Source organism: Melanerpes formicivorus, unplaced genomic scaffold (genome assembly GCF_026170545.1).
Source record: "Melanerpes formicivorus ecotype bairdi unplaced genomic scaffold, bMelFor1.0.p_v2 SCAF_132, whole genome shotgun sequence".
Lineage (NCBI taxonomy): Eukaryota > Metazoa > Chordata > Aves > Piciformes > Picidae > Melanerpes > Melanerpes formicivorus.
Window position 1 is genome coordinate 911,537 of NW_027142484.1, and position 13,120 is coordinate 924,656.

General features: G+C 48.3%; 1 protein-coding gene across 3 annotated transcripts in view; it reads right to left on the reverse strand.

The window, feature by feature from the left end:
- ACSS3 (acyl-CoA synthetase short chain family member 3) overlaps nt 1–13,120 on the reverse strand; it is a 78,755-nt gene that overhangs the window by 22,539 nt on the left and 43,096 nt on the right. For all 3 annotated transcript variants that reach the window (XM_068168122.1, XM_068168121.1, XM_068168123.1), the window contains 2 exons: nt 11,756–11,907; nt 8,940–9,043 (listed from right to left, as the gene is read on the reverse strand). In XM_068168122.1, coding sequence (XP_068024223.1) covers nt 8,940–9,043; nt 11,756–11,907 — 256 coding nt within the window. The remainder of the gene's footprint in view (nt 1–8,939; nt 9,044–11,755; nt 11,908–13,120) is intronic.

Here is a 13,120-nt window from a genome sequence, read left to right on the forward strand (position 1 = left end):
TTAGTTTTGAAACAACTCAGTTCAGGGATGAAAAATGTCCTGTACCACTTACACTCCTGAGACATGATAATTTGCAGACCATGTCTCATGTTGCTCAACATAATATTCTGTCACACTGCTGAAGTATTGCATTTGCTGATGGGAAGGACTCAGGGAAAATACATTGCAGCCTGGCATTCATATTAGAGTTTCAGCTGCACTAAGAGAGTAATGTATCATAGCATCATAGTATCAGTCAGGGTTGGAAGGGACCACAAGGATCATCTAGTTCCAACCCCCCTGCCATGGGCAGGGACACCTCACACTACAGCAGGCTGGCCAGAGCCTCATCTAGCCTGGGCTTAAACACCTCCAGGGATGGGGCTTCAACCACCTCCCTGGACAACACATTCCAGGGCTTCACCACTCTCATGGGGAAGAACTTCCTCCTCACCTCCAGCCTGAATCTCCCCACCTCCAGCTTCATTCCATTCCCCCTAGTCCTGTCACTACCTGAGATCCTGAGAAGTCCCTCCCCAACCTTCTTGTAGCCCCCTTCAGATACTGGAAGGCCACAATTAGGTCACCTGGGAGCCTTCTCTTCTCCAGACTGAACAGCCCCAACTCCTTCAGTCTGTCCTCATAGGAGAGCAGCTCCAGCCCTCTGCTCATCCTCGTGGCCCTTCTCTGGACACGTTCCAGCACCTCCAGATCCCTCTTGTAATAGGGGCTCCAGAACTGGACACAGTACTGCAGGTGGGGTCTCACCAGAGCTGAGTAGAGGGGGAGAATCACCTCCCTCGACCTGCTGGCCACAATTCTCTTGATGCAGCCCAGGATCTGATTGGCTTTGCGGGCTGCAAGTGCACACTGAGAGCTCATGTTGAGCTTCTTCTCCACCAGCACCCCCAAGTCTCTCTCCTCAGGGCTGTTTTCCAGCCAGTCCCTGCCCAGCCTGCATTTGTGCCTGGGATTGCCTCGACCCAGATGCAGGACCCTGCACTTACTCTTATTGAACTTCATGAGGTTGGCTTGTGCCCACCTCTCCAGCCTGTCAAGGTCCCTCTGGATGGCCTCCCTTCCCTCCAACGTGTCTGCTGCACCACACAGCTTGGTGTCATCAGCAAACTTGCTGAGGGTGCACTCAATGCCACTGTCCATGGCACCACAAAGATGTTGAACAAGCCTGGTCCCAGGACTGATCCCTGAGGAACTCTCCTTGTCCCTGGCCTCCACTGGGACATGGAGCCATTGACAGCCACTCTTTGGGTGTGGCCATCAAGCCAGTTCTATAATGCTATCTGTAAGGCTATCTGCTTCCAAAAGCAAGCAAAGAGGTGGGAAGTTGTTAGGTAGCAAGGGGAAAGAAAAGGTAAGGGGAAGGAGCAATTGTCATACTCTGACACAGTGATGAACGCAATAGATACAACACACTAAACTCTCACTATGGCAGAGATGGTTTGAACCATTGCCCTGGCAGTGCTGTCATCTTGGTTGACTGGAGTCACTACAGCAGAAGATAGCACTGACAAATGGAAGGCAGGGCCTGTGGAAGGGTAAAGGCAGCAGCTGATAACAAATCCATCCATACAGCAAGAAAGCAGCTCTGAGGAGATTCTTTGCACATGCTCCCTCCATTTTAATTTAATTGCTCAATTTATGGTCAATTTAATTATGCCAGAAAGGATGGAATGAAGAATTCAATAAGAATTCCTTATGAGGAAGAGACTGAGGTTGCTGGGGCTATTTAGCTTGGAGAAAAGGAGCCTAGGAGGTGACCTCCTTCATTTTGATAAAGATGTGCAGGGTGAGTTCCAAGAGGCTGGAGCCAGGCTCTGCTGGGTGATGCCCAATGCCAGCACAAGGGGCAGTGGTGGAAGCTGAAGCACAGGAAGCTCCATGTGAACTGGAGATATTCAAGACCTGCCTGGATGTGTTCCTATGTGATCTGCTCTAGGTGCTCCTGCTCTGGCAGGGGGGTTGGACTGGATGAGCTTTCGAGGTCCCTTCCAGCCCCTGGCACTCTGTGATTCTGTGAATAATGTAAGAGCAATGTGCTTTCTTGTATGGCAACAGCTACTGGGCACCCATAATACCAGATGAATTATAGCACTCATAATAAAAATCACAGCCTGCCCTTTCCACACCTTCTCTCCTGCTCCCAGCACAGACTGCTAGCTCTTGTTTGGTATTCTGGAGGAGGCTTTTGGCCTTGAGCAGCCTGGGTCATTTTTCCTGCATCATTTGGGCCTGGGAAGGGAGTTATGGGGGGAAGGGCATTGAGGCCTGGAGGTTTGACCTGGCTGGAGGGGAGTGAGGTTTTGGTAAGCCCAGAATGGAGAACTGGGTCGAGGTTGAATATGGATTTGTGTATTTTGTACGGGTTTGTACTGCTGTATACACAGCTGTATAGAGCTTCCATTTAAATTTCCAATTCTTCCCAATCCTGTGTGGAGTGTTTTCTTTTACTCCTGTGGGAAGGGGTAGAAGAGCTTCTGTCCACTCTAAAACCAATACAGAACCAAACCTAACACTTCAGAGAAACAATATCTGCTGGGAAGGTCCTGAAGATTCAGGGGCCAGATCATCAAGTAGTCATACAGATCTCATTTCCTTCATCCTTCAGCACTGTTAAACCTGACAAGTTCTTTCTGGACAGCCATGCTGCAGGCTGGGATCCCAAGCATCAGTTTAGTCTTATGTTTACTGGTCTTGGAAGATAATTTCAGAAAGCTGTTTCAGCCTCTGTACAGTACAGCTCAGCCATGCCTTCAGCAAGGGCTCAAAACCATCCACTGAAGAGTTTTGCCATAAGAGTTTTCATCCCAGCTGTCAGAAAGCAAGTGTGAAATTAAATCCAATTCAGACATTATGCCCAATTAGGTTAGATTAAAGACAATCTGTCATCCTAAACTGTGAATGGCTTTGCTGGTTAGCAGTGAAACTTCAAAACCTCTTTTCATGCATCATTTGGTATCTCATTTCACTCCTCCTTTCCGAGGAGAATGACAGATGCAGCAGCAAAGCCAACAGTGATGGTGATTATCATCTAGTTTTCCTCCACCTGACTGCATTCCTGACTTACTCCTCTTGTGAATTTAAGTGCACATCTCCTCAACACAATACATAACAGGTGCATGAAGAATGGCAACGAATGGTGAGTAGCAGGGGTCTATTTTAGAAGCATAGAATGGTCTGGGCCAGAAGGGACCTCCAAAGCTCATAAAGTCTGACCTCCCTGCAGTCAGCAGGGACATCCCCAACTAGATCAGGCTGCCCAGGGCCTCCTCCAGCCTCACCTGGAATATCTCCAGGGAAGGATCCTCAACCACCACCCTGGGAAACCTGTTCCACCATCCTCATAGTAAATAGCTTGTTCCTAACATCCAATCTACATCTGCTCTGCTCTAGTTTGAAGCCATTGCACCTGTCCCTGTCCCTGCAGACCTTTGCAGAGTCCCTCTCCATCCTTCCTGTAGCCCCCTTCAGGTACTGGCAGGCCTCCCCTGAGCCTCCTCTTCTCTTCTCCAGGCTGAACAGCACCAGCTCCCTCAGCCTGTCCTTGTAACAGAGCTGCTCCAAAATCCATAATCAGGATTATCAGGTAGTGATAGGACTAGGGATAATGGAATGATGCTGGAAGTGGGGAGATGCAGGCTGGAGGTGAGGAGGAAGTTCTTCAGCATGAGAGTGGTGAAGCCCTGGAATGGGTTGTCCAGGGAGGTGGTTGAGGCCCCATCCCTCAAGTGTTTAAGCCCAGGCTGGATGAGGCTGTGGCCAGCCTGATGTAGTGTGGGGTGTCCCTGCCCATGGCAGGGGGGTTGGAACTAGATGATCCTTGTGGTCCCTTCCAACCCTGACTGATACTATGATACTAAAAAAACCCCGTCAAAGTTTAGGTAAGGTATGAAAGTTGAGTGATTTGTAATCAAAAATTTCCCTGCTTTTCTTACAAGGAGTTTTTCAGTGTCTGACAAACTTGGGTGGAGAACATGCATCAAAGAATTTCAGTTAAGATATGCTTGCTCAGTCACTGCTTAGAGAGATTGCCACATCTGAAGTATCACCTTTGCCCATCAGGCTGTGTGCAATTTCGATTGCCTTCGTTTGGCAGAAGATCAGAACAGTTTGATACCTCGAGGTAGGATGGCTGCAGAACAGCCTCATTCATCCCACTAGTGTGCTACAAAACAGAGTGCAAAGCCTCTACTAGGTAACTGTAAGCCTCATGGGAAAATAGTTGGTTTTATCTATTCTTCACACCCAAGAGAAATTAATTTTGACATTTCTCACTTAGATTGTATACAGAGCCATAAAAAACCTACTTGCAGATGACACCAAGCTGGGGGCAGGAGTTGATCTGCTGGAGGGTAGAAAGGCTCTGCAGAGGGACCTCGACAGGCTGGACAGATGGGCAGAGTCCAAGGGCATGAGATTGAACACATCCAACTGCCAGGTTCTGCACATTGGCCACAGCAACCCCATGCAGTGCTACAGGCTGGGGTCAGAGTGGCTGGAGAGCAGCCAGGCAGAGAGGGACCTGGGGGTACTGGTTGACAGTAGGCTGAACATGAGCCTGCAGTGTGCCCAGGCAGCCAGGAGGGCCAAAGGCATCCTGGCTTGCATCAGGAAGAGTGTGGCCAGCAGGAGCAGGGAGGTCATTGTGCCCCTGTACACTGCACTGGTTAGGCCACACCTTGAGTCCTGTGTCCAGTTCTGGGCCCCTCAGTTTAGGAAGGAGGTTGACTTGCTGGAAGGTGTCCAGAGAAGGGCAATGAAGTTGGTGAGGGGTTTGGAGCACAGCCCTGTGAGGAGAGGCTGAGGGAGCTGGGGTTGCTTAGCCTGGAGAGGAGGAGACTCAGGGGTGACCTTACTGATCTCTACAACTACCTGAAGAGAGGTTGTAGACAGGCGGATGTTGGTCTCTTCTCCCAGGCAGCCAGTACCACAAGAAGAGGACACAGTCTCAGGCTGCACCAGGGGAGGTTTAGGCTGGAGGTTAGGAGGAAGTTCTATACAGAGAGAGTGACTGCCAATTGGAATGGGCTGCCTGGGGAGGTGGTGGAGTCACCATCATTGGAGGTGTTCAGGAGGAGACTTGATAGGGTGCTTGGTGCCATGGGTTAGTTGATTAGGTGGTGTGGGATTGATTGATGGGTTGGACACAATGATCTTGAAGGTCTCTTCCAACCTGGTCTGGTCTATTCTATTCTATTCTATTCTATTCTATTCTATTCTATTCTATTCTGCTTAACCTTCTCTACTCAAAACCTCTAATACAGAAACATCACTCAGAAAGCACAGAAAAATCTCTTTTACAAGGAGGAAATTAATAGATCCTTTTTTTTTGAAGTGTGACTAAGGAAGCCACAGAGCTCCACTAATCAAACAGACTCTCCAGTTCAGATGGATTTGTACAACAGGGCCAGTGCCTTACATACACATGCACACACTCAAAGGCCTTTTTTTTGTTTGTTTGACTATTTGCTTCCACATAAAATTCTCCTTTTTTTCTATATCGTTTATTCACAGAATCACAGAATTGTCAGGGTTGGAAGGGACCTCAAGGAGCATCCAGTTCCAAACCCCTGCCATGGGCAGGGACACCTCACACTACAGCAGGTTGCTCACAGCCACATCCAGCCTGGCTGCAAAAACCTCTGGGGATGAGGCTTCCACCACCTCCCTGGGCAACCTGTGCCAGTCTCTCACCACCCTCACGGGGAACAACTTCTTCCTAACATCCAATCTGAATCTCCCCATTTCTAGTTTTGCTCCATTCCCCCCAGTCCTATCACTCCCTGACACCCTCAAAAGTCCCTCCCCAGCTTTCTTGTAGCCCCCTTCAGATCCTGGAAGGCCACAAGAAGGTCTCCTGGGAGCCTTCTCTTCTCCAGACTGAACAGCTGATTATCTATTGTCCAGTAGCACCACGGGTGCTCAATCAACAACAGGGCCATACACTCCAGACATGCTTGAAAGTGTTTATTGTCTGAAAGACAGCGCAGACAATAGCTAAAGGGGACCACAATGTGACAGCCTTTTTCATTTTCATTATTCATTATAGGAAGAACAGTGATTCTGCAATTAGATGCAAAAATGGACACTGCACAGCTCACCTGAGCTACATTAGAGTTATCTTCACTGTGGGGCATTTAAAGAGAAGTGTGGCCTAATCCTTCTACACCTTGGCTATGCATTCCCTTTTTCCTCTTCCTCATTTTTACAAGGAACTGAATTTACCTGATGGAGGTTTTGAAAAGATATTAATTTTCCTTCTTTCAGCCAGGTTAGTTTTCTGCCTAAATCAAGGATCCTCCTTGCCACGTGGCCACACACGTGGTAGAACTGGCCAAGCAGCAGAGAAGAATGGCAGTGCCAGAGATGGAGGAGGGATGCTCCACTCACTGTTTCATTGCTGCTTTGCACTTGTGTAGGAGTAGAGCTTTAAGACATCACACAGTGCCACACCACCAGCACTGAGCTGCTTATCTCAGTACCTTTCATTTGAAAACAGGAATGGGTAGCACAAGGATATCCATCCCCACAATCAATTTGTCCATTTAGTCTAATTTATAGTTGAGAATATCACTTTACACTTGAAACATCAACTGCATCCCAGGTACACATTTAAAGTGCTTTCATGAGGCAAGCCATTTGTTTGCTGAAACAGAGCTTCAGTGACAAATAGCTTTCTGAAAGCTCATCTCCTCCCCCTCTACTCTGCCCTGCTGCGACCTTACCTGGAATACTGCATCCAGTTCTGGGCTCCCCAGATCAAGAGGGATAGGGATCTGCTGGAGAGAGTCCAAGGGAGGGCTACAAGGATGCTGAGGGGACTGGAGCACTGCCTGGTGAGGAGAGGCTGAGAGCCCTGGGGCTGCTCAGTCTGGAGAAGAGAAGACTGAGAGGGGATAAATCAATGTCTATCAATAGCTGAGGGTTGGGGGTCAAGAGGGAGGGCACAGGCTCTGCTCAGTTGCTCCCTGTGACAGGACAAGGGGCAATGGATAGAAACTCCAGCACAGGAGGTTCCACCTCAACATGAAGAGGAACTTCTTCACTGGGAGGGTCATGGAGCCCTGGAGCAGGCTGCCCAGAGAGGTTGTGGAGTCCCCTTCTCTGAAGACTTTCCATCCTCATCTGGATGCATTCCTGTGTGCCCTGTGCTGGATTCTCTGCTCCTGCTCTGGCAGGGGGGTTGGACTCAATGATCTCTGGAGATCCCTTCCAACCCCTAACATCCTGTGAGCTGTGATCTTTGACCCTGTATCAACTTTGCAACTTAGTGCATTTCTCAAAATGCAGGGAGAAGCATTCAAGAGGGGATTGGGTGTGGCACATGGTGCCATGGTTTAGTCATGAGGTCTGTGGTGACAGGTTGGACTTGATGATATTTGAGGTCTCTTCCAACCTTGGTGATTCTGTGAAATGCACATCTGAAATAACCCTCAAAAGAGGACCATTTTTGGAGGAGAAAACAGACTTTCTGAAATGGGGAAGGCAGTGACTGGTACCAGATGACAATAAACCTATTCACTGAAACTGAGAACAGCTAAGAACAGTCTGTATCTAACCCAGACATCACATTCTTGCATGTCCAACACACACAGGAGCAGTACAGAGGAACAAACCAGACATTTCTGCCTACATTTCTAAAGGGGAATCCACTTCCCAGGCATCCTGCAGAGAAAACTCATGAGGACTCAGGACTGGAGGATGAGTCTGTCTGACTGGAAGACTGCAATGCTGCAGAGGGAAGCAGTGCCACTCATTTTGGCAAGGAATGTCACAAATCATACATGATGATGTTAGCATGAGCAGAGATTCAGTATTTCACCAATACATTAACAAGGATTAAAGCAACAAATGTTGAGTCCTTCAGCACTTAGCTCTCTCCCCATGAACTGGTGTGTGAAAGCCTAATCTAAAATTTGACAAAACAAGTGTGTCAAATGCCAGTTTAAATCCATGTCATGGAAGTGTGGCCAGCAGGGCAAGGGAGGTGATTCTCCCACCTGGAGCACTGTGTGCAGCTCTGGAGCCTCTGTTCCAAGAAGGATCTGGAGGTGCTGGAAGGTGTCCAGAGAAGTGCCACAAGGATGAGCAGAGGGCTGGAGCTGCTCTGCTATGAGCACAGACTGAGAGAGTTGGGGCTGTTCAGTCTGGAGAAGAGAAGGTTCCCAGGAGACCTTCTTGTAGCCTTCCAGTATCTGAAGGGGGCTACAAGAAAGCTGGGGAGGGACTTTTGAGGGTGTCAGGGAGTGATAGGACTGGGGACAAAGGAGCAAAACTAGAAATGGGTAGATTGAGATTGGATGTTAGCAAGAAGTTGTTCCCCATGAGGGTGGTGAGAGACTGGCACAGGTTGCCCAGGGAGGTGGTGCAAGCCTCATACCTGGAGGTTTTTGCAGCCAGGCTGGATGTGGCTGTGAGCAACCTGCTGCAGTGTGAGGTGTCCCTGCCCATGGCAGGGTGGCTGGAACTAGATGCTCCTGAGGTCCCTTCCAACCCTAACAATTCTATGATTCCAAAATGCAGATTCAGGTGTTTTCTTTTCCTTTTTTCCCCTGTTTAAGCATAAGCATTGGAAAATGCCTTTTTTTTTCCTTTTCTTCAGGTTGGACTTGATGATCTTTGAGGTCTTTTCCAACCTTGGTGATTCTGTGATTCTTTTTTCTTTTTCCCCTCCTACCCAGCTTTTTAAAATGTTGTGTTTTGAATACATCCTGAAGTCCCTTTTTAAGACCACTTCCAAAAAGCCTATTCTTCCTCCTTGGATTTTTATTTTTACACTTGGGTCTTAGCTATTTCAATGTCCATGGAGATAGAAAGCAATTCTACCTGCAGACTCCAGAAACAAGTCCGAAAGCATCTCCTCCCTCATTGAGAGGGAGAAATTACTTAAGGATAAACACTGTAAATATAAATACTATAAATAGCATTTTTAAAGTACTTACCAGTTTGCCACCAATGGTCCAAAACAGGTACCTTGAAGACCCTTTTTGACCATTCCAGTGTGTCCATGTCACAGCGTTCACCAGCTACAAATAATGTCCTGAACCTTTAAATAAAAGATGTTAAAAGAAGTATGGATCTTGAGCTGCATGGGGAAAGGAAAACAAGGTAACAAAATTCCACAAATACCTCTGGTCAGTGCTCCAGATAAAGAGAAAAACAGAATGGCTCAGGGTAGAAGGGACCTTAGAGGAGGTGGTGGAGTCACAATCACTGGTGGGGTTTAAGAAGAGCCTGGGTGAGACACTTGGTGCCATGGTTTAGTTGATTAGAAGGTGTTGGGTGATAGGTTGGGCTTGATGATCTCAAAGGTCTTTTCCAGCCTGCTTAATTCTATTCTATCCTATCCTACCCTACCCTATTGTATCCTACCCTACCCTACCCTACCCTACCCTACCCTACCCTACCCTATCCTATCCTATCCTATCCTATCCTAAAAAAAGATCATCCATTCCAACATCTCTGTCATGGACAGGGATAGTTCGAAACCAGACTCTGCTGCTCAAGGCCTCATCCAAACTGGGAGGTTAGATGAACACTGCCAGGGAGGAGGCATCCACAACCTCCCTGGGCAGCCTATTCCACCACCCTTGTACTGAAGAACTTCTTCCTAAGGAGTGCTGTGTGCAGGTCTGGAGCTCTCAGTATAGGAAGGACATGGACCTGATGGAGAGGGTCTAGAGGAGGGCCATGGGAATGATCAGGTTGCAACACTAACAAACATGACTAAATCACAGCATAGAGACTTTGTTAAGCTGCTAGCAATAGCACAGCTGTGAAGTTATTGCATTAGAAGCTGGAAGGGATCTGCTTATTTTGCTGCACAGTTCAACATGTTCCTGCAAGATGTTGCAAAGGACATCAATTAGGTAAATCAAATCTAAACCAAAGGGAAATTCAGGACATAACACTTCTGGTTTCATTTTGTAGATAAATAACAAAGGAAAACTGCACCTCCTTCCCTGGAAAGCTGCTGTGGCCATCTGAAATACTTCAGGCAAGTATTCAGTGCCTGTTTGTAACCACCAGGTACAATCCTGCCCCAAGGCAGAGCATAAATTCTGAATGCAGAGCTGCCATGCACAAACCCTCTTGCTACAAACCCAAGGACTTGCTTCCCTCCTGCAGCAGTCACACAGGATGGGTTCACGCCTTCACTCTCACAAATCCTCCCTACACAGCACATGAGCAACAAAGACAACACTCAGATTGTACCCAGACACACAATTATAAACCTCCAGGAGTTGAGCTAAGGAAGAAAGGATAAGAGGCCAACACAGAGTCAGACTCCACACCAAAATTCTCTTAACTAGCAAATAACTTCTTTCTTCCAGTACACACATACTGCAAATGACAAAACAGTTCATAAATAACCTCTCATGCCATGAGAAACAGCAGAAGCACTCTACCAAGCACCACATCACTCCTGAAGTCTTCTGAGATCACAGTTATTGCACTACTTTAGAGGTTGGAAGGGACCTCCAGACATCACTGAGTCCAACCCCTCTGCCAGGGCAGGGTCACCCAGGGTAGTCTGCACAGGAATGCATCCAGATGGGTTTGGAATGTGTCCAGAGAAGGAGACTCCACAACCTCTCTGGGCAGCCTGCTCCAGGGCTCTGTCACCCTCACTCTAAAGAAGTTTCTCCTCATGTTGAGCTGCCACCCTCTCTGTTCAAGTTTGTCTCCATTGTTCCTTGGCTTATTGCTGTGCACCACCCAAAAGAGCTTGGCCCCCTCCACTTGACACCCACCCCTCGGCTATTGACAGACATTGATGAGATCCCCTCTCAGCCTTCTCTTCTCCAGACTAAACAGCCCCAACTCTGGTGCCAGTCACTGCCTTCCCCATTTCAGGAAGTCTGTTTTCTCCTCCAAAATTGTTCCTCTTTTGAGGGTTATTTCAGATGTGCATTTCTTGTGGCTTGCACTTTTAGTCATGAGGTCTGTGGTGACAGATTGGACTTGATGATCTTTGAGGTCTCTTCCAACCTTGGTGATACTGTGTCATTCTCCCTGCATTTTGAGAAATGCACCAAGTTGCAAAGTTGATACAGGGTCAAAGATCACAGCTCACAGGATGTTAGGGGTTGGAAGGGACCTCCAGAGATCATTGAGTCCAACCTCCCTGCCAGAGCAGGAGCAGAGAATCCAGCACAGGGCACACAGGAATGCATCCAGATGAGGCTGGAAAGTCTTCTGAGAAGGAGACTCCACAACCTCTCTGAGCAGCCTGCTCCAGGGCTCTGTGACCCTCCCAGTGAAGAAGTTCCTCTTCATGTTGAGGTGGAACCTCCTGTGCTGGAGTTTCTATCCATTGCCCCTTGTCCTATCCCAGGGTGCAAGTGAGCAGAGCCTGTGCCCTCCCTCCTGATCCCCAGCCCTCAGATATTGACAGACATTGATTTATCCCCTCTCAGTCTTCTCTTCTCCAGACTAAACAGCCCCAGGGCTCTCAGCCTCCCCTCACAGGGCACATATTACAGGGTGTAAGCAGAGTGGAGTAAAACTGAGTGAGCAATCCTAACTCAGCAGTAAAAGCTCTTATCCTCAGAATCATGATGTTTTTAAGAGCTTTCACCTCCTCCAAAGTGCCAACATCAAATTTACATGCCAATACAAGCACACCTGAACTGCCAACAACTCATTTCAACTCGGTCTGACAGAGGGGTGTGGGCAAAGCTCCAGACACTCTGCTATTATTAGCTCAGCCAGCCTATTACTGCAAGAAACCACTTCCAGTGTATCCTCAGTTCACCTCTTCAGAGGGTATTGCTTCCCCAGGGCTGCTTCAGGGTCCTGCTGACGGATTGCTCTGATTGCAGTGGGTGAAGTGAAGGCTGCAGCTACCTCATGCTCTGCCAGCACGCGGAAGTAGGCACCGGCATCTGGCGTTCCCACGGGCTTCCCCTGCAGAGAGAATCATTCCCAGTGTCACAGGACCTCATCACCCCTCCACACTTCAAGGCTGCAGCACACAAAAGGTGTGGTGGCAGCGCAGCAGAAGTGATTGCAAGTCAGATCTTAAAGAGGGCTTTGTTAAACATTGGAACTGCTGCAAGCAGATTGGCCCCGAGAGAGGAATTCACTGCCTCTGGGCACAGCTCCGCACAGGAGCACAGCACAAACTGGCTGCTGCTCACAAAAGCAGAACAAGTGGGCATGAGAAAGACAAGAGAGTCACAGGGAGCTGCTACCACACTGCCATTTCATACACTTCACAGCATCACAGAAACATTCAGGTTGAAGTGTGTTGGGGAAAAGAGTAAGCAAAGTCTTGCAAGCATCCTGCCCTAGGAGTAGCTGTCCCCAGTTTACTTCCCAGTGGAAGAATATAGACCAGTTCAAAACTTACCTTCTGTACATTGTCTTAGCCAGACTCAAGTCACTGCTCACATCACAGAATCTCAGAATCACAGAAAAGACCCTCAGGATCACCAAGTCCAACCCAGAACCCTACTCTGCAAGGGTCACCCCTAAACCATCTCCCCAAGCACCACATCCAAACCACCTTTAAACACAGCCAGGCTTGGTGACTCCAGCACCTCCCTGGGCAGCACATTCCAATCCCTGACCACTCTTTCCAGGAAAAAATGTTTCCTAATGTCCAGTCTAAAGCTACCCAGCGGCAGCTTGAGGCCATTCCCTCTTGTTCTGTCACTAATGACCTGTGAGAAGAGACCAGCAGCATCCTGGTAATGCCCAGTTACTGTAAAGCAGCCTGTAAAACACTCAAGGGCCCCACTGAATTAGGAGTGTCTGAACACTGGCACTGCAGCTGTATGCCCCTCCCCACAGGGCTACAGGACATAATTATGTCCTGGGGTTCTTTTTCACCTGGAAATTTTTCTCCCAAGTCTGGAAAAGCTTCCATGTAACTGCTTACAACTGGCTTCCTGGAAAAGCAGCCTGCAGAGAAGTTGAAGGCATCTTGTTCAGGTTTGGTGTGCTAGCATGCTGTGGTCTGGCTTGTGGTTCTTTGTTTGCTTTTTTTAAGCTGGATCAGGAACTGGTTACAAAACAGAGTCCAAAGAGTGCTGGCTAATGGTGCCAGGTCCAGCTGGAGAGCTGTAACTAATGGAGTCAGTCCCCCAAGGATCAGTGCTGGGTCCAGTCCTGTTCA